General features: G+C 40.6%; 2 protein-coding genes across 2 annotated transcripts in view; one reads left to right on the top strand and one right to left on the bottom strand.

Moving 5' to 3' along the window:
* The window catches only part of LOC108673131 (serine/threonine-protein phosphatase 6 regulatory ankyrin repeat subunit C), a 42,792-nt gene extending 15,946 nt beyond the window's left edge, over positions 1–26,846 (top strand). The window contains exons 9-33 of the mRNA XM_047881230.1: positions 484–577; positions 1,754–1,962; positions 2,618–2,740; positions 3,308–3,442; positions 4,697–4,783; positions 5,298–5,474; positions 6,991–7,143; positions 7,644–7,844; positions 14,524–14,727; positions 14,863–15,010; positions 15,206–15,414; positions 15,901–15,981; positions 16,388–16,504; positions 16,877–17,083; positions 17,498–17,643; positions 18,001–18,013; positions 18,557–18,727; positions 20,064–20,194; positions 21,081–21,230; positions 22,089–22,280; positions 22,939–23,192; positions 23,769–23,893; positions 25,129–25,354; positions 25,848–25,991; positions 26,213–26,846. Coding sequence (XP_047737186.1) covers positions 484–577; positions 1,754–1,962; positions 2,618–2,740; positions 3,308–3,442; positions 4,697–4,783; positions 5,298–5,474; positions 6,991–7,143; positions 7,644–7,844; positions 14,524–14,727; positions 14,863–15,010; positions 15,206–15,414; positions 15,901–15,981; positions 16,388–16,504; positions 16,877–17,083; positions 17,498–17,643; positions 18,001–18,013; positions 18,557–18,727; positions 20,064–20,194; positions 21,081–21,230; positions 22,089–22,280; positions 22,939–23,192; positions 23,769–23,893; positions 25,129–25,354; positions 25,848–25,991; positions 26,213–26,463 — 3,948 coding nt within the window. The 3' untranslated portion in view covers positions 26,464–26,846. The remainder of the gene's footprint in view (positions 1–483; positions 578–1,753; positions 1,963–2,617; positions 2,741–3,307; positions 3,443–4,696; positions 4,784–5,297; positions 5,475–6,990; positions 7,144–7,643; positions 7,845–14,523; positions 14,728–14,862; positions 15,011–15,205; positions 15,415–15,900; positions 15,982–16,387; positions 16,505–16,876; positions 17,084–17,497; positions 17,644–18,000; positions 18,014–18,556; positions 18,728–20,063; positions 20,195–21,080; positions 21,231–22,088; positions 22,281–22,938; positions 23,193–23,768; positions 23,894–25,128; positions 25,355–25,847; positions 25,992–26,212) is intronic.
* On the bottom strand, positions 8,636–12,679 carry LOC108673143 (UDP-glucuronosyltransferase 2B16). The gene is made up of 6 exons (XM_018160927.2): positions 11,962–12,679; positions 11,662–11,788; positions 10,930–11,028; positions 10,000–10,123; positions 9,513–9,732; positions 8,636–9,131 (listed from the first exon to the last, which is right to left on the bottom strand). The coding sequence occupies exons 1-6, from the start codon at positions 12,645–12,647 to the stop codon at positions 8,840–8,842; spliced, it is 1,548 nt and encodes a 515-aa protein (XP_018016416.1). The 5' UTR covers positions 12,648–12,679; the 3' UTR covers positions 8,636–8,839.
* Positions 26,847–27,434: the final 588 nt, after the last annotated feature.

Raw genomic sequence — 27,434 nt, 5'->3', positions numbered from 1 at the left:
CTTGTCACTTTCACCATCTGCATAATATTTCTATTGATGGGAAATTGTTTTTAGCGCATTTTCTCGTTTATGGAATAAAATGCACTATTGTGCTCGTCATGCCCGTCTGTCCGTCCGTGTTAGACGTCTGTCCGTCCGTGACTTCACGTTTTTGTCAACGAGAAAATGCGCTCTCTGTCACTCACTGCAGTGAGTATTGAGTTATATTTTTTTCATGGCTGCAATCGGTAAATATAAAGCACTGTTATCTCAATTTGATGAGGCGTGTAAAAAATTATTCATAACACTCCCATTTAGGAATGTTATAAAGAGAACCAAATACATTTATATGTATTTAAACTTATGTTTGAAATATTCGATAATCATATATATGGGCTTCACTTTGGCACCAACTTTCTGGAACTACCCAATCAAATTTGTTGGTTGGTAATCAGGAATCGTGTTATACTTCATACATGCGAACAAAACTTTTATCTTGGGCAGATCGGCTACACAGCTCTGCACATTGCGGTGAAAGCCAACAAACCTGGCATGGTCGAAACCCTCCTGGGTTGGGGCGCAAGTCTGAAAATCCAAGGTAAAGTTGTTCGAAATTTCCAGTCCACGATAGCACTCTCCGAAGCTGTTCTTGAGCAAAAAAGTTGTTCGGATGGTTTAAAAAAAAACTCAATAAATGAAATTATTTTGTTCAATTCTGTAACACAAAAAAAAAGTTTTTCGGATGGTTTTGAAAAGGAAATAAATCAATTTAAACAAAGTTTATGATATCTAGTTAGTTATCAATGATTATTTCGAGTATTAACATCGATTTTTTTCAAGTTATATCAATTAGTATTTATTTGTTTTAGAGTATTTGCTGGGTTCGCGGGCAGATTTTTAGGATCATGAAGAACATTCTCAAGCGAATATTCTTGCCCTAACTTTCATTAAGTTCGTGATTCACTTCATTTACGCTAACGAAAATATTTTCGTTCAGACGAATAATTTTTAGAGTTTATCGAATTCTTTTGACTGGCTATTCCAAACTTTACGTTTACTTCTCTATAAGTTATGAGGATTTAAATTTTGGACACAACTCAGCTTTAATATTACATAGATTATTGCAACGTAATCAAATTCCGCATAGGTTAATGAGCAACAATTCTACGCGTGCCGTGACTTCGACTTCCAACTTTCAATGCGACTTTTAAGTTACTCGCATAAGAGAACGTGCCTGCTATCATATCGATGTAAAAAGTTGTGGCGCTAATAGCGTGCGAGGTGCTTACTTCGACAGTCGTACTCTAGCTATATGCTAATAAGCTCTTCGTATCTACAAATTTGTCTTTGATGATCAATAATATTTCCCCTACTAATATCAGTTGTTGCACACAAATATATTTCCGGAGAGATACAACGGAACAGTGTTTATAATATGATATGTATTTCTCCTCAGTCGTGACAAATTTATAGGTGGGATCTTCGTCCATCAAACTTTATGAAATCATGGCTTGTTCCACTTGTTTCTTAGGGTACGCACACAGTGAAAGCAGGTTGCCAGCGTGCTGGTTACCTGCTCAGGCTGGCGCCTGAAACCATAGAATACAGAAGCCTATTCGTACAGGTTTTCACTGTGAACACTTACATTATTACCCTATGTTCATTCTTGTGGAAGGTTGGAGCAGGTTGCCCGCGCGGGCAAACCTGCTTTCACTGTGTGCGTACCCTATGACACTAAAATTTTATAAAGCATGCTAAATATTTTCCTCTTTAGGTGGACCAGGCAAAGAGTCAGCATTGCACTTGGCAGCTCGAGTGAAGGATGGCGAGAAGTGCGCCGAAATGCTCCTCAAGTCCGGCGCTGACCCCAACCTGCAGAAGTTTGATGGCCAGACGCCGTTGATGTTGGCAGCGTATCACGGCAACAGCAGAGTCATGAAGCTACTTATAGAGTACGGCGCTGATCCTGTAGTCCGATCTGAGGTCAGTGGCGTAACTTGCATTGTTAATTTCGTGTTATATAATCAATCTATTAGCGTCAGTCATTGTATGCTATAATCAATCTATTAGCGTCAGTCATTTTACTTGGTACCTGGTACCAAGATACCAAGTATGTGGTGCCACCCTGTAGTCCGGTCTGCGGTCACTGGCGTAACTTGCATTGCTAATGTTGTGTTATATAAACAATATATTAGCGTCAGTCATTGTATGCGGTGCCACCCTGTGGTCCGATTTGCGGTCAGTGGTGAGATTTACATTTTTAAATTCATTTATATATACAATCAAATAGCGCCAGTCACTATATCACTCGCGAGGTAATCTTTCCAGTCCCTAAGCTGATCTCATGAATAAGTTATTGCGGATCGATTTAGCTAAAAGTAACTCTTTTCTCGTCCTGTTATGTCGAAAAAAGTTTCAATTATACCGAATTGAGGGGACTCTTAGAATTTAGAATTTATGAAAAAAATCGTGCATCCAAATACAAAAAACAACAACACCAGCATCTACATGCACGGAGAGCTTCCAAAGGTTCGCAATAATGCTATGATTTACTAGTTTTACCATTTAGAGAATAACTAAGAATTTTGTATGAAAAAGCGTAATTTTGAATAATTGAAGTTTAATTATTGCTGATCAGAACGGTGAGACGGCCCTGCACCTGGCCTGCGAGACGTGTCGTGTGGACGTGGCGAAGAGCCTCCTGGAGTACACCATCCGCAAGAGCGGACGTGATGCCGTGACCAGCGTCGTCGACACGGCCGTGAGTAGATTTTCTCGCTATTATAACCAGTTATTTAATAATTTTCTAACGGAGACTAGCTTTGCGATGTAGCCGGCTGAATGTTAGCCATATTTGGTCTGTGCTCCCCAGATTTCAAGTCGAAGCACATTTCCAAACGCGGCTGGAGAGTAAAACTGGAAAACCAAACCTATAGTGGTCAATAGCAGCGCATCAATCGTTAGTTTTATTCCAAACTTTTTGTTATAGTTTCAACGCTCTTTAAATTTAATCTGTTGTGGGATTATTGAATTTTGTCGTTCCATGTGGATTAAGTCATCTCTCATTATTTACTCCAATATTCAATTATATATACTGGCCATATGAAATAGTTCTGGTAGATTTCATATCATCCGCATATCGCAGTGCCCGCAGGCAGAGACCCTAAAATTATTAAGGTAGCACATTTACCCGACTACAGCGGGAGATAATCACCTCGTTCCTGTCCATATTGAGTTTTGACGGTTTAAAAAATCATTCTAATACATACCGTAGTACTGATATATACTTTATAACAAAGTTATAATGAAACCGTACTCTGCACCCCAGAACCTGAAGGGCGAGACGCCGCTGCACTACACGGCGCGTATTGTCCCCAGCAGCGCTGCCAAGACCGACCAGTCTAAGGAGATGGCAGCGCTGCTCCTCAGCAACGGCAAGAACATCGGCGCCCAGACGCATGAGGTGCGCATGAGGACCTGTTAACGGGTTGAGCTCTTGCTACCTTACGGGAAATGAGTGAGACGATGGGAGATGAGGGGAGATGAGGGGAGATTTTACTACCTTACGGGAGATGAGGGGAGATGAGGGGAAATCTTGCTACCTTACGGGAGATGAGGGGAGATAAGGGAGATGAGGGGAAATCTTGCTACCTTACGGGAGATGAGGGGAGATGAGGGAGATGAGGGGAAATCTTGCTACCGTACGGGAGATTGCGCTGATGGGAGGAGGGGATTTAATCGCGTAAAATTATTAATAGATTTCAATACAATCTTTTAGTATATGTTATAATTTGTATAATCATTGAGATAACTTGTATAAATATTTGGTGTCCTGGCTAAATTACAAACGGCCACCTCATCGAGCCAGGCAGGAACAATGATAAGGAAAGAAGTTTAGTCATTCCGGGTTTCCTTTTCTTCTTGTAAAACTGCGGGACAAATACCGCACATCAAAACAAATGAAAATACAAAACTGAATATTTTTACCAAGTACATATATACATGGGTATTAATAAACCAATATCTTAGTATCGCACAACTCCTGGCTAAAGTAAATATGAACGTGGCAACAGATACAGATCACTAGGAACTTTTGTGGATGGTATGTGCCCTATAGTCTTTAAATTCAAAATTGTCAACGGGAATTTAAGTTTACTTTGCCAAACGAAAGAAAACGATTTTACTTTACACTGGAGAACTATAAACTAACTACTATAATATCAACAAGACAATATGACAATTCTAGCAAATTTACCTAAAGATTAATTCAGCGTAAGCTCAACTCCTAGGAACATCAAAACTGTAATGAATGGCAGGAGGCTGCGACCCCGAATACAGCTACGCTAACAGTGTATGGCTACAAACTAAAAGCGTATGTCGCACGCGTACTGGACGCGACATTTGGCAGTAACTCCTTTGTATAAATGTCAAAGTATGAGCGTTTGTGGTGGTGTGTTCGGAGCCTGGCACCGCAAATATACTGATACTCGATATTTAATATCGTGTCGAGATATAACCTAAACCTTAAATTTTTTTCTATGTGGGAAAATTTAAAAGGATTTGACGAAGGAGAGGATAGCATTTGATCACATTTAAATTTGATTTTGCACTTGTTAAACCAAATGCATCAGTGGCAATGCCAAGTTAAGCTGTTAATGTTCAATATTGGTTATTCATAAAACATTTCTTCATAATATTTCGTAATTCTGGGCTGCAGACGAAGGAGACACCATTCCACTATGTCTGCGTCTCCGGCAACGAAGCTGTGCTAAGAGAGATGCTAGCACACGTGCCTCCTTCAAAGGTAATGTGGGTTGTAATATTATTGATGCTAATGATGCATAATAATATTGACGATGCTAATGATGTATAATAATGTTGATGATGCTAATGATGCATAATAATGTTGATGATGCTAATGATGCATAATATAAAAGGAAATTTGTTGTTGAAACCGTGGTTATCCTAAAACCTGAACGCGGACTTACGGCAACCCAAACTCAAAAACGGAAAGCGTTTTTACACTAATGATGACTTTAGTAATATTTTCCTGAATTGTTCGTAAATAGCCAGGCAACACGACATCAATTGGACTTGAGATCGGAATACATGCAGGATTTCATGCAAATGTTCTCATCCTCTTGATTTTCATGAGGAGGAATTCAGTGAGCTCACATTTAAAACTATTTTTTATACAGTTTATTGAATTTTAGACATAGAATATTAACAATATTCATGCGGCCTCAGAAAATTATTTTCATTCTACCATTCCTGTAATTCATGTTTTTTAATTAATTCTCTCGAATGACTGTTTGAAGGTTCAAAGTTACGTGAACGCGCCGTCGCGTAAAGGCTGGTCGCCGCTGCTGTCTGCGGCAGACTGCGGTCACCTCAACATCGTCAACCTCCTGCTGGAGAACCACGCCAGGGTCGACGTGTTCGACCATGACGGCAACGCTGCGCTGCACCTAGCCGCTGCTAAGGGCTTTGAGCCGGTCAGTGAGGGTAGCCAGGCAACACGAGGGCTTCGAGCCGGTCAGTGAGGGTAGCCAGTCAACACGAGGGCTTTGAGCCGGTCAGTGAGGGTAGCCAGGCAACACGAGGGCTTTGAGCCGGTCAGTGAGGGTAGCCAGGCAACACGAGGGCTTTGAGGCGGTCAGTGAGGGTAGTCAGGCATCACGTGGGCTTTGAGCCGGTCAGTGAGGGTAGCCAGGTAACACGAGGGCTTTGAGCCGGTCAGTGAGGGTAGTCAGGCATCACGAGGGCTTTGAGCCGGTCAGCGAGGGTAGCCAATCAAAACGAGGGCTTCCTGCTAAAAACTGAGGGTATTGGTTATTGATTTAGTTTTCTTTGAGACAGTGTAGGGTATTTTCTCCCTACGCTTGAGGAAATCCTCTTCTAGAAGTCTATCGCAATAATTCAACAAGGGTTTGAAACAAGTGACAACAATGAAAGGAGTTTAACTGATTTAATCAGATATCTTCTGCTGTACAGGAAGTTGTTCTTTCAATCGAGGTTATCCAAATTTAGAAAAAATAGCGTCCCGGTCTGCTTTATGGAGGCCGTAACTTGAAGTTTTGAGGATGGCGAATAATTCAGAGTATCAATATAGCGTTAATCCCTTATCACAGCTCACCTTAATAAATCAAAATAAGTGCACGTACTGGTCTTTTAGAAATGCCGCGGCAATTGCAATATGCAAGTTTTAGACGGTAGGTTTAACGCGGTCGTACTAGAAGTTATTGAAGACCGCGAAAGATACAAGTTATATAGGTCGCCACTTTTTCGCATATAAATTGCACCAAAACTTAGCAAGAACACTCTGGCATTTACAGGTTGAGTTTTATAGTTAATGTAGAATTAGAGATTCTTAAATACCCGCCAATCAAAGTAGAAAGTTCCCTAAGTTTAATTAAAATTTACGATGCTGGTCAAGCAAAAGTTCAAGTATTTAGCTGACGACTCGATAAGGGCTAACAGACAATTCATGAGGGACTGTGAGTAATTCATGAGTGACTGTGAGTAAATCATGAGTGATTGTGAGTTATTCATGAATGACTGTGAGTAATTCATGAGTGATTGTGAGTAATTCATGAGTGATTGTGAGTAACTCATGAGTGATTGTGAGTAATTCATGAGTGATTGTGAGTAATTCATGTGTGATTGTGAGTAATTCATGAGTGATTGTGAGTAATTCGTGAGTGATTGTGAGTAATTCATGAGTGATTGCGAGTAATTCATGAGTGATCGTGAGTAATTCATGAGTGATTGTAATTAATTTTTGAGAGATTGTAAGTAATTCATGAGTGATTGTGAGTAATTCATGAGTAATTGTGAGTAATTCATGATTAATTGTGAGTAAGTCATGAGTAATTGTGAATAATTCATGACTGATTGTGAGTAATTCATGAGTGATTGCGAGTAATTCATGAGTGATTGTGTAATTCACGAGTGATTGCGAGTAATTCATGAGTGATTGTGAGTAATTCATGAGTGATTGCCGCTGTACAGGTAAGCGACGCTCTGCTGGCTCACAAGGCCTTCGTGAACGCCCGTAGCGTGGCAGGCTTGACTGCTCTACACCTCGCAGCGGTCGGCGGCTACACCTTCCTTGTCAAGGATCTCATCATAGAGCACAGCGCTCAGAAAGATCCCTTGTCAAATGTAAGATCTCATCATCGAGCACAGCGCTCAGAAAGATCCTTTATCAAATGTAAGATCTCATCATTGAGCACAGCGCCCAAAAATATAAGATCCATCGCGATTTTGAAGAGTGAAGCAGAAATACGATGATGATGGTAGGATAGTTTCATTCCAGTTCAACGATTCATCGTCAAGAAAAGACTGATGATAAAAGACTCTGGTCTTTCGGCTATTCAGTTATAGATGATTTCATTTTTTACAAGTAGTAATGTCAAGGATGTTGCTTTTATTAGTTGAAAAGTAAATTCCCTTACTTCACCTGAGTACAAATCAACCTTATCTTCAACTTAAAAATCATTTTTGCCAATTGACCATTCATGCCTTTATATTTCTTGTGACTTCTGAAATTATTCAACCGTGTGTAATTATAAAATTTTATCAAATTTACTAATGCAAATTCATGCATGTCATGGAAACGAGTTTATTTTCAGGAAAAATAATAATATCCTTCCACTTCTCAGACGAAACAAACCCCGCTGCACTTGGCTGCAGAGCACGGCCAGCTCGAGGTGATCGAGACGCTCCTGCAGCTCGGCGCCGACACAAACGCCACCACCGAGGAGGGCAAGAAGGCCGTCCATCTCGCAGCCATGCGCAACCATTCCGACGTGGTCAAACATTTTCTGAAGCTGTCGCCGGAGCTCGTCTCCACAGCTGACAAGGTCAGGCGGCTTAAGCCTTAGTTCGTCTCCACAGCTGACTAGGTCAGGCTGCTTAAAACAGATCTCGTCTCCACAGCTGACAAGGTTAGGCGGCTTAAAACTGAACTCTTCTCCCCAGCTGATAAGGTTAGGCTGATTAAAATAGAGCTCGTATCCATAGCTGACAAGGACAGGCGGCTTAACAAATTCGGGAGAATCTGATCAAGGATTTCGTATTATGTGAAATCTAAATTTTTTTCATTTGTCGAGGGCAAAAAGGTAATAGTGATATATTCGAGTTTATGGTGAAACATTCCATAAAGAAAGATGAACGAAAGTCTGTTAGAAATTGAGTTCCATCACAAAGCTAGTATTAAAAACCAACACAACGAAAAAATGTGTTATTGCTTCATCGTTTAATTATATTTCCAACGATGGAATAGTATTCGATAGCAAGCAATGAGAAGTGTTGCCTGAAGGAGAATAAGTTTTAAAAATTATGGAGAAAAAGCTATGGAAAAATAATTGTTCACACTTAAAATGCCTAGCACCATGTCAAATCTTGTGGAAGTCTAGTAGCTATTTCAAACTATTGTCAATTTAGAAAAGTTCCGGTCAAAGGACATATTTTTTGATTTCTTGTGAACAAGTCACGAAAAGTACAAGAATCGGCGACAGGCCACATCAGGCCTAGCCTTCAGCGCTGACATCAATATGCTTTGTTATGTTATGAAAAAATGAACATGGGAAACAAAGGTTAATTGGCATGCGTCGAACAAGTTGGGAAAGACAGATTTTATTGGCTTATTAATTCACATTCTGGGGCTTATCATACAAATTTAGAAGTCCTTCTAGAAATTAGTAAAAACAATTTAACTCCAGTGGGTTAATGTATAATTAAGCATTCATTTTCTCGATTGTTCAAGCACTGTAAGTACACGAAACGATGCTGCATTGTCGAAGTTGGAAGCTTGCAAATAATTACAAAACAAAAATACTCCAAATGTTACACACGACTACTCTGATTTTTCCTTATGCCTCAATCTTCTGATGCAGCGGCAGACAGATACATAAATCATTGTCAAAATCACTCCCAGTAAAAAGCCGAGTCCCCCAGCAGTAGCTGCCCACAGCATCCTCAGGTCTCGGTCCCCCAGGACCCATAACTGCTCGGGCCCATAGGGCAGCTGGAGGCGGGGTGCCTCCCTGTGAAGTATGGCGTGCTCCACCCACCCGGCTGCTACGTCACCTGGTCGCTCCTTCTCGTCACGCAATACGCGAGAAATTTCGCGCATCTTTTCAGCGAACCTTTGAGGAAAGGAATTTTTTTATTCGATGATTTTTTAATTTTTTATACACATCGCTCAGCTTCGGCATAAGATCCACATAACTTTGGTCAACTACCCCTAATTTTATGCATGTATTTCATCGGGAAAGTAGCCAAAAAACAGCAGCTTGTATGTGAAAGGTTCTCAGCAGGTCCCTTACGTACACACATTTTGATGACCTAATCTCTTTTCCAATTCGAATCCCGTACGTTTTCCACTGGCATTTTTAGTCATAAATTAAATTGTATTCATTATAATATACTAAACATCTCCAACAAAATTGACTTGCACAACAAAACTTAAGGTATTCTTTTGTTGTTTACAAATAAATTTTAACAATCCATATGAATTAAATACTCACATTTTATCAGTAGTGAGTTCAGTAGCGGCTCCGACAATCTGGTCCGCAGTAACCGTTCGCCAGTCGAGAATTTTTGCCACCCCAAGGGCCTCAAGTTTCTTGGCGTTCTTGTGCTGGTCGAGTGCAATGGGCAGAGCCAGCACCGGCACGCCGTGATAGGCCGCCTCACGCATCGCAGACGCGCTGCAGTACGAGATGAATAGCAGCGTCCGGTTGTCCCCTGCATTTTATTGATATTACCTTTCAGAAGATGATCGTTTGTGATCATTTGATTTACCTCTCTATTGATCTTCAACTGCTATAACACACTGGAAATGTATTAGTACAATAATTTCATCTAAGTTTGCTTCTAATGTGAAAGGGTTGAGCTTATTTGTTCGATTCTTGTTTGGAAGCCAGAAACAATGTCATTCTATTTTTAAATATCACTTTCAAAATTATTGTGTATAATTTAGAAATAGTCACTGGGAATTATAGATCTTGTGACCTAGAAGATCTTGTTGCGGCAGGATCTTTTGACGGAAGATGTTGGCCGGTAAGTCGAGATCAACTCCGTCGTATTGCCACACCACTCGATGGGGCAGGCTGCTGAACGCTTGCAGTAGAGTGTGCTGACAAATTATTAAATTATTATGACAAATTGACAAATTAAAATTGACAAATTATTAAATTTATTAAAAGATTATTAATGAGACTCATTGAATTATTAATAAGTAGTTAATACGAGAAAAATCGCAATTTTTGCGTCATTTTTGATTGATCTGTTTGAGACACATCAAAAATTGAGTTGATGCCTGTTGAATTTAATAGTCATTAAGTGTGAATATTTTGGCTAAATCGTTCTCTTGTGGTGCTTGTGTGTCGTACACAACTAAGTTACAGTCGATTTTAATCCACGTATATTATTGCAGTTCGATGCTGGCTTTCAAATTACCTGGTTGAAGTGAACAATTTGTACGTCTTTTAATTAGAAATCATGTTCTTAATATTTAAAACGGGTTTAGATCTTATTTGTTCGTGTTGGAATTAAAGTATTGAAATCGTTTACTCATGTGCAATACTATTTTCAATAGAAAACGATTTTAATTAGAAGATCAAGAAAACTCGCGTACTCAGATCCCACGAACCGAACAAACCTTACAGTGCCGAAGGAAAATACAATGTGAAATTAACAATTTATAAAGCTCGTACCTTCCATAGATGAAGGCACGTAATTTATGTACCCTTCTACAGAGGATCTCGGTTAAAAATAGCAGGGCCATGCAGGTCTTTATTCCCGTTGATTCCATTCATAATATATTTTGAAATATTTTTACTGAAGAATCTCACTCTAAAAAAAACTCTAAATATATCGTTTTCGATTTTTGGCGAGTAAAAACTAGTTTCTGTATCAGCTATATTAATTAAGCTGACCTACCTTTAGGTGCGTTGGTATGAATGAACTTTTCAGGTAAGAACCGAAACTGACGTATATTATTCCCTGCGATGAGTTCGACCTCCAGAACTTTTCGAGGCTCTGTGGAATCATTAAGAAAATAATGGAAATAGGTAATTTTCACCTCCGTATTTCCATTAGTGTAATGTAAATTAATCTCATTTCGAATGCCCATTACAAAATAAATTGCAATTTTCTTAGAGTAGTGAAGTTGTTCTTCAATTATAGAGTATCCACTCTATCATGAAGAAGAAAAAGATCTTCTTTTATCAACTACTTATAAACTGAGAAAACGACTAATAAATTCCTCATGTCATCATCAAAGTTGCGATTTAAGCAGAACAATGATATAATAATAAAGAATAATAATAATAATAATAATAGCGGCTTCAGCGTTATTAGGCCGTAGGCCTGTCGCCGATTCTCAACATCGCAGAACATTCACAGCTTGTTGCGGTCTCGAACTCGCAACTCACTTCTACAATTCTGCTGTGCTTAACCGCCCGGCCTCCTCGCCGATTCTGACTAGAAACCGGCGCACAGAGCTGGGATCGAACCCGCGCCTCTCTGCGCCAATCTTGGTACTCTGAACTTTAACCACTGGGCCATAGCTATATAGGATCTTCATTTATTTAATATCCTATGCAAATACGCTTTAAACTAAGTATTATCATAGTATCGCATAATATGACATTATAATGAATAAGCACATACGTCTGGCAGCGGCTGGCCATCTCTGGCCGTAAGCGAAGCAACCTCCACTGTTGCTGGTGTATGCGCCAAGGGACCGTCCAGCAGCCAGTGACCATCTAGCAGGCGAAGGCGGCTTTTCTCTTCATACCTAAACAGGACTTGTAATTCTTTAGTTCTGCGGTTTCATGTTATAAAATTATTTAAAGAACATGTAATGAAAAATTTAATGAGCTTCTTAGCAATTCCGTATTCAGTGACGGGATTTAACAATGATACCTATTTCATTTACATGCGTATATCAGTACCCCGTACCATACTTACTCTTCAAAGTCAATAGAACGTGAGTCATACTTCTTAATAGCATCCGATGCAGAAGGATGAACTTTGGAGTGATTGAAGTTATGGTCACTCAATTCCAGAATACTCAGTATGAATTTTTCGGTTAACGAGTGAGAACCAACGTAGGGACCATCAAGTAGTGATTTGACGAACCAATATCCTACTTCCAGTCCATGCATGTGGGACACCGCGTAGTGTTCGGCCCCTAGGGTCGTAAATGTTAAGAAAACTCCGTCGAAGTCGTCCAAGAATGGGTATATGAGCTCATTGAGAAATTTAGGGATCACTACTGCGTCAAAACTGGCGAAAGTTCCCATCTCTCTTCGCATTGGTAGTCCTTCCCACATGGCTTCTGCGGTCGCCGCGAGCACTTTTGTTGTATGTTCTTCCAGGATCGATGAATTTAAAGTAAATAAATTAACATTTTGAAGGAATTTAAGTTTGGGCACAATTTTTATGACTTTGAGATTTTTGTGAGCAAAATTAGGAACAAGAGGAGTGATCATCGACACCTGATGGCCGTTGTTGATGAGGGCTCTTGCTATGGCACATAGTGAATCCTTGACGTAGATCGTTGTTACCGGTGCCGCGATCAATATTTTGAAGCCTTCACCCTGTAGCATGCATGCCCATAGAATCGCCGCAACAATCGTCACTTTTAATTTCATGTTTCATCAGTACTTCGTTGCCTTCAGGCTGCACCGAAGTTTTTACTTCACTTAAGTTGTTACGAAAACTCTAAATAGTATACCTGTACCAGAAAACGTTATCAAATGTATAAAGTGTAGTTCAATAGTTACAGTATATTAATAGGGCACCGCCACCGCATACATTGAAAGCTTTAAACAATATCGAGGAAAATGAAATTTTGAATTCTGATTTTCAAAAATAGATTTTAGGGCTAACAGCTGTAAACAATTTTCTTCAATAGCGGAGCGTTAAGTAACTCGTACACATTACCGAGTTGCCTACTGCGACTGTCAGCGAATTTGCCGGCTCGCTATTTATCAGCTTCAAGGAGGCACTTGATGGAGCTCTTTGACCATCAAGATTATCGCTGCGATTGATAACGGCCGTTCTCTTAACCCGCACGTAGGACGAATTCCCACGGAGCATGAGTTCGTTTCCTGAATAATTTCCTTATTCAACTGGCATTCTTGCCCTGATTGAGCTCCTCTGAGTTATTCGTATAGATTTGATCAAATCTCGTAGTTACTCTCGAGTTGAACCTTAAGCTCATCATTAATAAAATTATTGTGGCTCATGTTCAATTACTTGAGGAATTTAATTTAATTTTTAAGTTTTGGTCGTTTGCACGGTCAAATTTTTGAAGGATGTAATAATTGCTGTTTCAATGGTAACTCTTGACAATGGGTCAAGTTCATGTGGAATTTGCTGAAATTCCGAATATATTACCAAAATACTTATACAGACATTAATTAAAACTTGAAAATTTGCTTCAGACTGTGAGGACTTCTTCAGCTCGTAAACAAAGCCTTTGTGTACTACGTTAGTCTTCGATTAGAACATTCGTAATTGTAAGCTCAAGGCAAAGACCGTCTGGGAATCACGTACGGTCGTATTGACTTTCCCAGCCTATGGTCAAATTAAATCAGTATCCTTATGCCCCTATGTTAAATTCAGGACATCCTGGTCCAAGGCCACGCTAATGCGCCGCCTTCGTCGTCTTCCGTCTCCAAACCGTCGATAGACAGGACGCACGCTACCGAGGCCCGGAAGTAACGTTGAACGTGACCACCGCGCTTTAGCCCTAATTTGAGCCAGCTGCTGAAAAATACTGTTGCTAGCGAGGCATAGACGGAAGATCCAAGATAGTTCTCAAAAACGCATTCAGTCGTCTCTCGAATGTCTCAAGGGTGAACTTCCCTTCTCTAAACTACTTCGGCAAGGCATTGAACAGCCACTGAACGGGAAGATATTCTGTCGAAGAGTTTGAAATACGGTTTTACTACCGCAGCTCGGTTGTCAAGTGGGTGTATTATGCACAGTCTCAGCTCCTTTCGTGATACGTCACTATTCTGAAGGTCTCCCTTTCAAAGTTGTGGGCCAGTTCGTTTATCATCCTTTAAGTGGACAGTACGATATAACTCTCCCTTCTTCGCTCCAGTGAGTACAGTTCAACTTAGCCCAGTAGCGCAGGTCTCTTATCCTGCTGATCCTGGACGTGAAGGTTCGTTGAACGGCCTCCAATTGCCGCACCACGCCCGATTTGAGAGACGCCCAAAGCTGACAGCAGTACTCCACAATGGAGAACACGAGGCTCTGAGAAGTGTAAAAATTAGCGCCGCTTCTCTGTTGTCTGCCTTTTGCAACTATTGCCACATCAACACTCCGAGATCACGGACCAGTCGCTCAATTTCTTTGCCCCTCCCCCCCATGCCAAGAGGCGGGGCTGCTTTCAAACCGCTATACAAAATCTATACATCTTTACTCCAAACTTGTCATTGAATTGAATATTATTTTATAGGACCCTTCAATCCACAATCTCCAATAACACAATTTCTTGAATCTGTTGCCACTCAGGACGGCAACACATGCGCACACATCGCTGCCTTGCGCGGGTCTGTTGACGTGGTGCGAGAGCTGATGAAGCACAACCCCAGCATGGTGACGGGAGGGCGCAACCGCAGCTACAGTACACCGCTGCACCTCGCGGCAGAAGGTGGAAATGCGGAGCTCGTCGAGTTTCTCGTCACGAACGGAGCGTCGGCTACCTTGGAAGACGGGGTAAACATTCAATATTGGTACCTTCTTGCTAATTCTCAAAAGATCCCGACTTAACTATATCACTTCTTTAATTCAGTGCACAATAATTGTTTCTTCGCATCAATTGTTTGGTATGATTAATGTTTTGTGCTGCAGGAAGGTTTAACGGCGGTGCATTTAGCGGCACGATACGGCCACCTCGAAGTGATTAACTCGCTGGGCTACACGCACCAAGACCTCGGCATCTTCAGCAGGAAACTCGGCATGACGGCTCTACACATCGCGGCTCACTACGGCCAGACGGGTGAGTGAGAGAATGGTGGCCGTTTTCTCTTGGAATACCCTCTAGATAATTTCAATAATTTTTCTACTCGTTTGTAAGCCCAAATAAATTTCAAAGTTAATTCTACTCGTATTTAAGTACAGTCGCATCAGTTGAAAAAATGTTGGCACGGTTTGAATTTCGGCAGAAATTTTTATACCTATTGAACTTGGGCAGAAATTTTGCGTGAGCTCATCAGCCACATGCCGGCGACAATAAAGTCGATGCCTCCCGCGGCGAAGGGCGGCAAGCCGTTCATCCCCGAGCTCGGGGCAGAGTCTGACCTCACGCCCCTGCACCTTGCCGCCCACCAGGGCAACGAGAACGTCATCCGCGTCCTCTTCAACTCACCGGGCGTCGTCGCTGACGTCAAGTCTAAAATTCACGTATGTTACTCGGACGTTTGGATGATTTTTTTTAATTCGAACTGCTTTGCTTAACAACTGTTATGCTTTGCCTAACTCATTATGATTGCAACTTTACCGTGATAGTCATGTAATACTTTGAGATTTAATAATCTAAATATTATTGCACTTCATGTATGTTACTCGGACGTTTGGAAAATAAATCGTTTCTGTACATTCGAACATTTTTGCTTAACAACTGTTATTGTTATACTTTGCCTATCTCATTATGATTGCAATTTTACCGTGATAGTCATGTAATACTTCGAGATTTAATAATCTCAATATTATTGCACTTCATGTATGCTAGTCAGATGTTTGGAAAATAGTTCGTTTGTGTAAATTCGAACTGTTGTGTTTGACAACTGTTCTGTTTTTTCTTTGCCTAACTCATTACGATTGAATCATTACCGTGATAGCGTTGTAATACTTTGAGTACTTTGAGATTTGATAATGTCAATATTACAGCACTACATCCCCCTACACATGGCGTGCATCAACGGCCACACGAACGTCGTGGGGCTCCTCCTGTCAAAGTCAGCCAAGCAGGTGTGAAATGAACCGTACATGAACAAAGGGAGGTCAATTATCATCAATTAGTTGATATTGATTATTATTAAATATTTATATTGATTGTTAACTGGATTGACTGTATTGAATGTAAGTCTGTACGTTAATCTTTAGCTCATAAAATTTAATTTATAAAGTTGCAAGAGAATTTCAAGAATGAAAATTTGTTCACTTTTTATTTTCAATTTGGAATTTATGGCTAACACTTTACCTTCTACAACAATTGAAAAATATCGTTCTCCTTCGATAGATACAATGACACTTTTCTTGGATGCATCATTTACATTGTTGCATGTAAGCATCAATTATTTAATTATTGAACTTCTATGTTCCTTATAACTTGATATCAACATATTATTCATCAACATCAGCATTCTTCCCGCAGGTTCACATTGCCGACAAAAAAGGTCGCACCGGGTTACACATAGCGGCCACTCACGGTCACTACGATATGGTGGCGCTGCTCATGGGGCAAGGAGTGGACCTCGGAGCCAAAGATCGGGTCCGTGAATATCAATTACGTATACATGTCACTTTGAGCGACGCTGTGAACTTGAGGGATTCTTTTTCATGAGGTTAAGAATTGTAAATTTCCGATAAATTTTAGATAATAGAAAGTCAGTCTGAATTATCTAAAGATTTAATAAAAAATATAACTCAGTACTCATTGCAGTGAGTGTTAGAGTCTGAGAGCGCATTTTCTCGTCGACGAAAACGTGAAGTTACGGACAGACGGACAGACAGACGGACACGACGAGCACAATAGTGCATTTTTTTCATAAATGAGAAAATGCGCTAAAAATAATAAATTGTTTATATAAATATATATATCGGTTGTATATATATAATATTTTGTAACAATATTTCACGACAGGAGGGCTGGACGCCGCTGCATTACTCAGCCAAGATGGGTCACATCAAGGTAGTGCGGCTACTCACAGAAGCAGGAGCCAAAACCACCGACAAGACAAACGAGGGGAAAATTCCCATCTGCTACGCTGCGGCTTACGATCATGTCGAAGTTTTCTCTTACCTCATACAGAAGGAGCACGATTCCTACGAGCTACTCGGAGATAAAAAGGTTTGTTTACAGCGTGAATGAATTGGTACAGTTCCACTAACAAATTTGGATTTGCGTCACATATCTTAATTTATTTTACAGGCAAATGATTTTCAACTCAAGTTAGTTTGCTTAATGTGAATGTCCAGACTCAAGTGACTTTAAGAATCATTTAATGAGAGCTATGATAATAAAGAAATTCCATCATTACTCGACAATCCGTCTGTAACTTATATATAAAGTAAATCAATGTAATTTAATAAATATATATATACAACTTATAACTTCCCGTCATCTCAGTCTCTGCTTGCATGATTACAGTTGTGTGCAGACTTAATATCAATGAACGGTAATAGTGATGTGCATTAACTTAATATCAATTATTGTTAACAGTGATGTGCATTAACTTAATATAAATTAAATAAATTACTGCAGTATGTGCACGACCTGACGGTGATGTCCCGCAAGTACGCGCACCAGCCCCTCCAGGAGTACGTGCTGCTCTCTCCCGCCCCTCCTGACATCGCTCATAAGCTCTCACATACGCTGCTGCACCTCTCAGAAACCGTGAGTTTATTCTAGTGCTTTAAATAATGTTTGAAACTCACTTCTCCGACAAAAAAGGCAATAAAACTAACTTATCCGGCCAAAAAAGGCAATAAAACAAACTTTTCCGACAAAAAAAATAATAATAAAATGGCATCTGCAATAAAACGATAGAAATAAATTTTCGGAACTGTCTTCAAACTATTGAAATTTGAACAATTCAAAATTTGAAAATTACTGCATGATGACAACATTTCTCATCTTGTGCCTTGGGCTTTCATTTAAAATAACTAATGTAACTTTCTACCTTTGTTCTACCTTTCCTTGACCTATTAATTCATGAGTTACTCATCACTGAACTGTCCTTCAACCTTTACACAAATTGTTCTCAGTCTTCCATTTTCGGTCTCCGTCTAACTTATTTATAGACGACAGAAAGTGAGTACAAATGCTCATCCCGATCAGCATGTTATATGGCGGCACAACAAAATATGCGTTGAGTTTACAACAAACATCATAAAGAATTTGAAATAATAAAAAACAATATTAGGCTTAGCATAGCATATCATAAAAATTGTTGGCTTCAAATTTTAATCTCTTGCAAGATACGTTATCTTGTGATTAAGGCCAATTATTATTTTTAATGCATTGACGACCCAGATGCTCCATGTCGAGCATGCATGTTGTGATCTCAGGAAAAGAAGAGCTGTGTTTGTTCCTGTGATATCACCAGAAAAAGAGCCGTGTTTGTGCTTGGAGAGCCATGATTGTTTTTTAGAGCCATGTATGTTTTTAGCGCATTTTCTCATTTATGGAAAAAATACACTATTGGGCTCGTCATGTCCGTCCGTCCGTCTGTTCGTGACCTCACGTTTTCGTCGACGAGATAATGCGCTCTCTGCCACTCACTGCAGTGAGTACTGAGTTATATATATTTTTTAATTTCAGGAGAAGGAGAGCCAGAAGGACCTGATCGAGGCGTCGGTGTTCGCCGAGGAGCTGGCCACGGAGTTGGTGGCGATCGCGTCAGCCTCGTTCAGCCCCGGCGTGCTGCTGCGCGCCCTCGACGGCCGCGGTATTGCGCTCCTTGATTCCCTCATCGAACACGAGCAGAAAATGGTCAGCCGCGTCACTCTGCTTTGATTTCCCCGTCATGCATCATTCTATCTTTGGACCAGGGCATGGAGTTGTCATCGCCATTCATAGCTCCATCTTTGGACAGGAGCATTGAGTTGTCATTGCTATTCCATGCTTCATCTTTGGACAAGAGTATTGAGTTGTTATCGCCATTCCTTTGAGTTGTTATCGCTATTGAGTTGTTATCGCACAAGGGTATTGAGTTGTTATCGCCATTCCTCCTATCGCTCCATCTTTGGACAAGAACATAGAGTTGTTATTGCCATTCCTAGCTCCATCTTGGGAAAAGAGCATGGAGTGGTCATTGCCATTCCATTGCTATTCCTAGCTCCATTTATGGACAAGAACACGGATTTGTCGTTGCCAATCCTAGCTCCATCTTTAGACAAGATCATGGATTTGTCATTGCCCTTCCTAGCTTCCTTTTTGCACCAGAGCATGGAGTTGTCATTGCCATTCCTAGCTCCATCTTTCGACAAGAGCATGGAGTTGTCATTGCCAGTCCCAGCTCCATCTTTGGACAAGAGCATGGAGTTGTCATTGTCAGTCCCAGCTCCATCTTTGGACAAGAGCATGGAGTTGTCATTGTCAGTCCCAGCTCCATCTTTGGACAAGAGCATGGAGTTGTCATTGCCAGTCCCAGCTCCATGTTTGGACTGGAGCATGGAGCTGTCATTGCCAGTCCCAGCTCCATGTTTGGACAAGAGCATGGAGTTATCATTGACATTCCAATTTCCATGTTTGGACAAGCACATGTAGTTATCATTGTCATTCTTAGCTCCGCCTTTGTACAAGAACATGGAGCTGTCATTTTTACTCCGCCCGAAAGTCAGCTCCGCTCAGAATTGTCATAAGGATTACACACTCCATCTTTAGACTAGAGGAAGAAGTTGTCAGCTGTGCTTTGAGTTGCCATTAGCTTCTGAGTTCTGTTATTGAGTTTGATGAGACACTGCTTTGTTCATGTTTGTAATTGATGCCCGATACGTCGTGTCGAAACTTCTCTTATGACAGTTTATTGCTACAATCTCTTGTAGCAATAATGCATTATATACCGATGATTTCTCGCGTGCCGACCAGTAATTTCCCAGCTAAAACTCACCTATTGATGGCTGAGTTAAAGTTAGCATTTTGGGTAGCTCGGCTCAAGACGTTTAGCTCACGATATGCTTATTTCATCTGTGTTTATTCATCAGATATTCTTTCCAAGCGATTAAGCGTAAGTTAATTAGTACTAACCGCCCATAGTTGCCCAGTAGAACAGGATTCATTTGTGTTGTGTTTGTATTAATTTGTGTATATTTTTCTCGTGGCGCAGGTGATCGCTCACCCGAGCGTGCAGCGCTACCTCAATGACGTGTGGATGGGCAGCCTCAAGTGGCCGGCATGGAAGATGGCGGCCGTCTTCCTCATGTGCCTCATAGTCCCGCCAGTCTGGATCTTCTTCAGGTAATACCTACTTTAAAGTTTTTCAAAATTGTGAAAACGAGACACTCATGCGTTTTCCGATTCGCGAAATATCCCATAACTTATACTATAACCGATATCAGTATATATTTATCCAAAAGAAATCAATTCAATCACACCGAAAATACATACAGTAGTGTGCAAATTAGTTCGGACAGTGGTTGAAATAACACAATTATTTGCCCCATTGAAGTTTTATTAAAAAAATATGCCAATGGTACAAAATATGATATAATTAATAGAAGATATGACCTCCTTTTGCTTTTACAAGCATTTGAACACGATTTGGCATGGATTCGACCAAAGTTGAACACATTTTAGTCACTTGCTCATCATGATACCAGGTCCTAATTGCAGTACTAATTAGCTTTGCCATTGTCGGACAGTCTTCTTTCAGGAGTCTTTGTCTGATTATAGCCCATAAGTTTTCAATGGCATTGATGTCTGGAAAATTTCCAGGCGCAGTCTAAAATCTCCAGTCCACTTTCTTCAAAGAATGGGGGCATTTTACTTGAAGTATGGCATGGTGCGTGATCCTGCTGAAAAATGCCATCTCCCAAACATCAGCATAAGAAGATGTTTGGGGGTAGTTTTAGTGTTAATGGCCTTGGAATGCTTGTAAAAGCAAAAGGGGGTCATTACTCCTATTAATTATATCATATTTTGTACCAGTGGCATGTTTTTTTTAATAAACTTCAATGGGGCAAATAATTGTGTTATTTCAACCACTTTCCGAACTAATTTGCACAGTACTGTATTAATAAATTCATTATGAATTATGGATCACTTTAGAACGAGTTGCCATGACATTTTCTTCACTATACTGTTCCCCTGTAATGCGTGTGTTGATGTTATTCTCTTTTTCCAGTCTTCCACTCCGCCACAAGTATTACCGCATTCCCTTCACCAAGTTCCTGTCTTACCTGGTCTCGCATTGCTACATGTTGCTCCTCATGATCCTCATGACCGTCACCCCCCTGAGTCCCATCTGGGAGCTCACCGACCTCATGCCCAGATGGTAGGTGCTGGACATGCTCCTCGACCTCATGTATAGATGGTAGGTGTTGGGCATGTTCCTCTACCTCATGCCCAGATGGTAGGTGCTGGACATGCTCCTCGACCTCATGCCCAGATGGTAGGTGCTGGGCATGCTCCTCGACCTCATGCCCAGATGGTAGGTGCTGGACATGCTCCTCGACCTCTTGTCCAGATGGTAGGTGCTGGGCGTGCTCTTCGATCCAGTTTTCGCGTCTGCAAAAAATGCTGCCTTTGAATCCGAATAAATTATCCAGCTATTGAATTAAATGGCATACATAATCGATCCATTGAATCTAATGACATTATCAAACAATTGAATCAAATGACATTATCCCGGCATTGAATTTAATGACATTATACAGGCATTGAATCTAATGACCTAATTCAGCCAATGATTCTAATGATATCACTATATTCATTATAATTTGGATAATCCTGATTAAAGGAAAAAATTTGCGTTTTCCGTCGAATGCATTATTAGTAGAAAAATAATGCCTATAAATCAGAAGCAACCTCAAAAAAACTAAATTAATAAACTGAAAGACAATTTATACCAGCCACAGAATTATCACTTTCATTTTCGATTACGGCATTTCATCAAATGGATATGCTCAGAAAATGAATGGGTCATTCTGTCCAAATAGTGACATACTTTCTTGTCAACAGCACAAGCTGAGAGTGTCCCTTGATATACGCCGTTTTCTGTGCCAAAATGGGTCGCGATAACGAAAACTAGGATAACAAGTGCTAAACTATGTCTCCTTCATTCATCTAAGTAAATGGTATTCATTCATTCATCCATATGAATGGCACCATTCATTCAATAGTATTTCTGCAGGTACGAGTGGATGTTGCTAGGCTGGCTGAGCGGTAACCTGGTGGCAGAACTCACCAGCCCCGGTGACCGAACAGGACTTGGTTGGATCAAAGTGTTTGTCCTGATGTTCGGAGGTATGGGCGTCCTGACTCACGTCTTCGGCTTCCTGTACTACGGCCATCAGGGGCCGCTGCAAGAAATTCTTTACGTCAGGTAAAGAATTTTGTTTGTTTTGGCGATGATTTTCGTGGAGTTTTCATATAGCGATTGTATTAGAAATTTTGTTCAGTTTGTTCCGTTTATTGGATATTATGTTCCGTTCCAATGTAACGGAGGCCTTAAAGATTAAGTTAGATTAAGTATTGATGTCGAAGGAACTACTGAAGCATTAATACTTAATCTAACTTAATCTTTAAGGTCTCCGTTGCATTGGAACGGAACATAATTTCCAATAAACGGAACAAACTGAGTAAAATTTCTATAATTTTTGGCAAATAGTTGGTGGTATATTAGTATCGAAAATAAGAGAATTTGAAAACTTAGACCGTTCGCCACCAGAGATCGGTGGCTAATGGTCTGGTATTTAGTAACACAATCAGAATTTCAATATGATTTGCGATGCACATGAGAAAAATCATTGAAAATTTCATTTGAGGCATTAATACAAAATATTTTAGAAGCAAAAGTTTTAAACGTCTCTGAAAAGAAAAATAATTAATTGTTTCGTGAATGCTCTGACATAACCATCAAAAAACTCATAAGACATTTTACGAATAAATATGCTGACAATTTCACATAAATTAATAGATTTTAGTTATCATGTTTATTGACAGACTCCTGAGTCCTGTCACTTGCCTGTTTTCTGCAACAGAAATGTGCTCATTGGCTGCGGACTTTTGCTAGCCACGGTCCAGCTGCTGGATTTTCTGTCTTTTCACAACTTGTTTGGTCCGTGGGCTGTAATCATTGGTAAGCTCATGGTTGACCTCGGTCGTTTCCTGGTTATCTTAGCCATCTTCATGTTTGGATTCACAATGTATTTATCGGCCATCTACAACCCAATGCGCCCCATCTACACCGGACGTAACACCTCGCTCGTCGTGGGCTCAGGCTACCCTCCTTTCGGTGAGTCGAAAAAACCAAGACAGTGTATATGGGAACAATAATGGCGGCCAGTATCACTTTCAAAAACATACCGCCACTTTTTACCCTGCTATTGGCATCGTGCATAAGCATTACTGGACACGGAAGGACCGAGTAACCCTTTTCACCAGGCCAGTAACTTGATAATTAGTGGCGGTTAGCATTTGAATGTAGCATTGGCTGCCAGTACTGCTTACGAACCAAATTTCATACTAGAAGCAAATAATATTTCACATTAGAACCAAATTCCTTGGAACCAATTTCATATTTATGACCAAGCAAGTTGGCAAGATCTCTATCTGAATGTATTCATTCTACAGATGTAGGATTCTTTCTTGTTGTAAGATTCTCTTACCTATTAATTTTGCACTGTGTGCATTCTTACCTACCAATTTCGCACCTATAGCATTCGTCGTACTAGCATTTTTTGCATATTACAAACGTATAAAAATATTTAATATATATTTTAATGTATTTATTCGCTTAAAGCTTGCAATTAGGTATTCTAGACTATATAAATCGATTCAAAGTCACTGTTATTATACTTACTAACTGCAGAGGCCCCTGTTCAAGACCCCTTCTCCACTTCCGAGCTGCTCTTTTTCTCGCTCTTCGGTCTCGTAGAGCCCGACTACATGCCACCCTTCTACAGCCATCCTTTCTGGGCAAAGACCTTGATGAAGGTAACAATTGATTCATTAAAGAAAATTCCGCGCATGAGTTTCTTCACTAAATTGTCCATAAGTTGTCATCAGTGGTCTCTAAATTGTCTGCCACAAGTTTTGATAGGGATTACCAACTCCTACGAAACACTTTGCTATCTTTGTGGACGATAACACGAGAGCATAACGTATCAGCTCCAGCAGCTCGTAAAATAGATAAATGCATCAAATAAATAAGGCGCAAAATGGGATTGACAAGTTTGTCTAGGGTTTAGCCCACGAAGACGATGGTAAGAGGACAGAAACTACTGTCGAGGATTCAAGCCTCAACAAAACATAAGGAAGAAAATGTCGTATAATCAATATGAACTTCCCTAGACGTCTTACGAAACCGTACGTGTGCGTTCGGCAAACTTACTCTCCGTTGCTAAAGGCTGATGAATTAAACGCTTAATCACAGCAGTGCCTTGCAATCAGAACACGCGTGAGTGATGGAATCTCTGGTCGCACCTGAACACAATGAGTAGAAATAGCAGTGACTCCTGTTCGTACAAGCCTCTTCGAAAACGGAGAGACTTGATTAAGTACAGTAATTATTAATTTATACATCGTGAGAGATAAAAGCGAAGGTTGTAGGTACTAGCATTGGCCATGCGATAGAAGAAGTGCAAGCTAGATACTGTAAGTAAGCAACCTACGCCGTGATAAGTAAGCTACAGGTAATCTTATCTTAGGCCCGGGTTTTCAAACCACCCTTATTTGAGACTTGCGAGGAATGCGATCACCTACATTAGAGTCTTACAAGAAAAGAAACACTAAGCTTTTATTGCCGGTAGCATTCACACCAAACAACGCTCCAATTGCAAGGTTCTTAGCTATTGATTGGTTTTATCTTAAAGTTATTCTAAGCTACAGGAAATTGCATATGTCAGATCAATCTGAATTTAAATTCCCCCAAAAAAAAATTATGGGAGGAAATGATGCTTTCATTTAGTGGTCTTTGAATGAATTGATTTCTGTGAAAAATAATGAATTAGTAATTCTAAACTCTTATTTTTGAGCTTTCTTTATCCAGCTTTAAAAGAATTCGCCTACTCGAATTGTAAAATTAAAAAATGTTTCTTCCTTTCTCATTTGTAGATGAAAATGCAATAAATTTTATATATGTACTTTTCCAATCAAATATATATTTACCTAAAAAGTATATATGAATATCATGAAATCGAAAGTCAAATCTCACTCATATATTTTGTCAGGTGGTGTTCGGCGTGTACCAGATGGTGACAGTTGTGGTACTGATCAACCTGCTCATTGCTATGATGTCAGACACTTACCAAAGAATACACGCTAAGAGCGACATAGAATGGAAGTATGGACTCGCTAAACTTATTCGTAACATGAGCAGAACTTCAGGCACTCCTTCGCCTCTCAACCTCCTGCTCAAGCTCACCGTGAGCGCAGTTGCGTGCGCCAAGTATAGAGGTGAGTCGCAGCCAAGCACATTTTTATTCAGAATAAAACTATGGAAGGTTCTGAGTTGCAAAATGAGTAGAAATTTCGTTTAGTGCCTCTTTATGGATTTTTTAACTGAACTGCCGGGAACTGAAATGAAATCTATAGTTTAATTCGTATTTAATGGCTTCCATTAGTAATGATGATGCAGGGGTAATGTTGCAGGAGGGTAATGATGCAGAATGGTAATGATGCAGGATGGTTATGATGAAATAAGGTAATGATGCAGGATGGTTATGATGCAATAAGGTAATGATGCAGGATGGTAATGATACAGCATGATAATGATGCAGGATGATAATGATGCAGGATGGGGCGATACAGGAAGGTAATGATGCAGGAAGGTAATGATGCAGGAAGGTAACGATGCAGGAAGGTAATGATGCAGGAAGGTAACGATGCAGGAAGGTAATGATGCAGGAAGGTAACGATACCGGAGGGTAACGATGCGGTACTGCCGCAGGTAACCTATGCTCGGAGGCGGCGCTGGACTACATCCGCAAGGAGGGCCGCATGGAGAGCGCGCACGCCATCGAGGCGAGGGCCGAGCAGCGCTTCAACAAGCGCCTCAACAAGAGCCGCGGCAGCATAGCCCCGCACAGCACAGGTAGGTCATGACACTGGGAATGCGATCTAATCAATATATATATTGAGATCCGATTGGTATATCTGCAAAGAATTCGATCCAACACATCTGTTGTTGTAAATCTGCTTATCTGTTATACATATATTTGTATATGTAAACCTTCAGCGAATTTGATCCGAGAAAAAGATCAATTTAAATAAATTGATGATGGATGATTTAAATAAATTGATGTATTTCTTCAGAGAACTTGATCCAGGCAACAGGAAGCACGTCAGACCTGGGCGGCGAGGAGGGCGAAGAAGCGATCAAGAGCGTGTCGGAGTGCGTGGACTGGAGCCACGTCGTTAAGCGCTACAGAGAGAAGAAGGAAAAAGATTCCCTCACTGCCAAGAACGCTCAGGCCAGCAGCGGCGAGCTAAGTTTAGGGATCAAGAAAGACGAAGAGGACAAGGGACGAAAAGACGAGCCGGAAGCTGATAACAAGGATTCTTAGTCCTCCCGTCAACAAAGAGATGTAGGGATCAAGAAAGACGAAGAGGACAAGGGACGAAAAGACGAGCCGGAAGCTGATAACAAGGATTCTTAGTCCTCCCGTCAACAAAGAGATTTAGGGATCAAGAAGGACGAAGAGGACAAGGGACGAGGAGACGAGCCATGCTAACAAGGACTCTTAGTCCTCCCGTCAACAAAGAGATGTAGGGATCAAGAAGGACGAAGAGGACAAGGGACGAGGAGACGAGCCGGAAGCTGCTAACAAGAACTCTTAGTCCTCCCGTCAACAAAGAGATGTAAGGATCAAGAAGGACGAAGAGGACAAGGGACGAGGAGACGAGCCGGAAGCTGCTAACAAGGAGTCTTAGTCCTCCCGTCAACAAAGAGATGTAGGGATCAAGAAGGACAAAGAGGACAAGGGACGAGGAGACGAGCCAGAAGCTGCTAACAAGGACTCTTAGTCCTCCCGTCAACAAAGAGATGTAGGGATCACGAAGGACGAAGAGGATAAGGGACGAAAAGACGAGCCGGAAGCTGCTAACAAGGACTCTTAGTCCGCTCGTCAACAAAGAGATGGACAAAATCTTCATCCACAGATGGAGATCCAAGAGAAATTTGTCATCTCAATCCGAAATTTTGCGTCATGAAGAATATATTTTTTGATGATATTACGTTCCTGCGCGTAGCAGTTATATTGATAGTGTGATCTCCACGTACAACCATGAGCTCTATTATAATTATTATCCACCATGTACTCTATTACCATAACATTATATATTTTACGCGTTGAGTATTAATTACATGTAATACTACTACTATTTACATGTATACATTAGAGGATAATTTATAATACATGCATATACTATAGGATAATTGTATAATACATCACATCGGATAATATATATTTATCACATCGTGACATTCATTGTTCGTGAATTACGAAGAACGCTTACATGAAAACTAAACTAGATG

This window comes from Hyalella azteca, unplaced genomic scaffold (genome assembly GCF_000764305.2).
Source record: "Hyalella azteca isolate HAZT.00-mixed unplaced genomic scaffold, Hazt_2.0.2 contig7398, whole genome shotgun sequence".
Classification (NCBI taxonomy): Eukaryota; Metazoa; Arthropoda; class Malacostraca; order Amphipoda; family Hyalellidae; genus Hyalella; species Hyalella azteca.
Note: the sequence above shows the minus strand (reverse complement) of the source record. Positions and strands in the feature narration are given on the sequence as shown.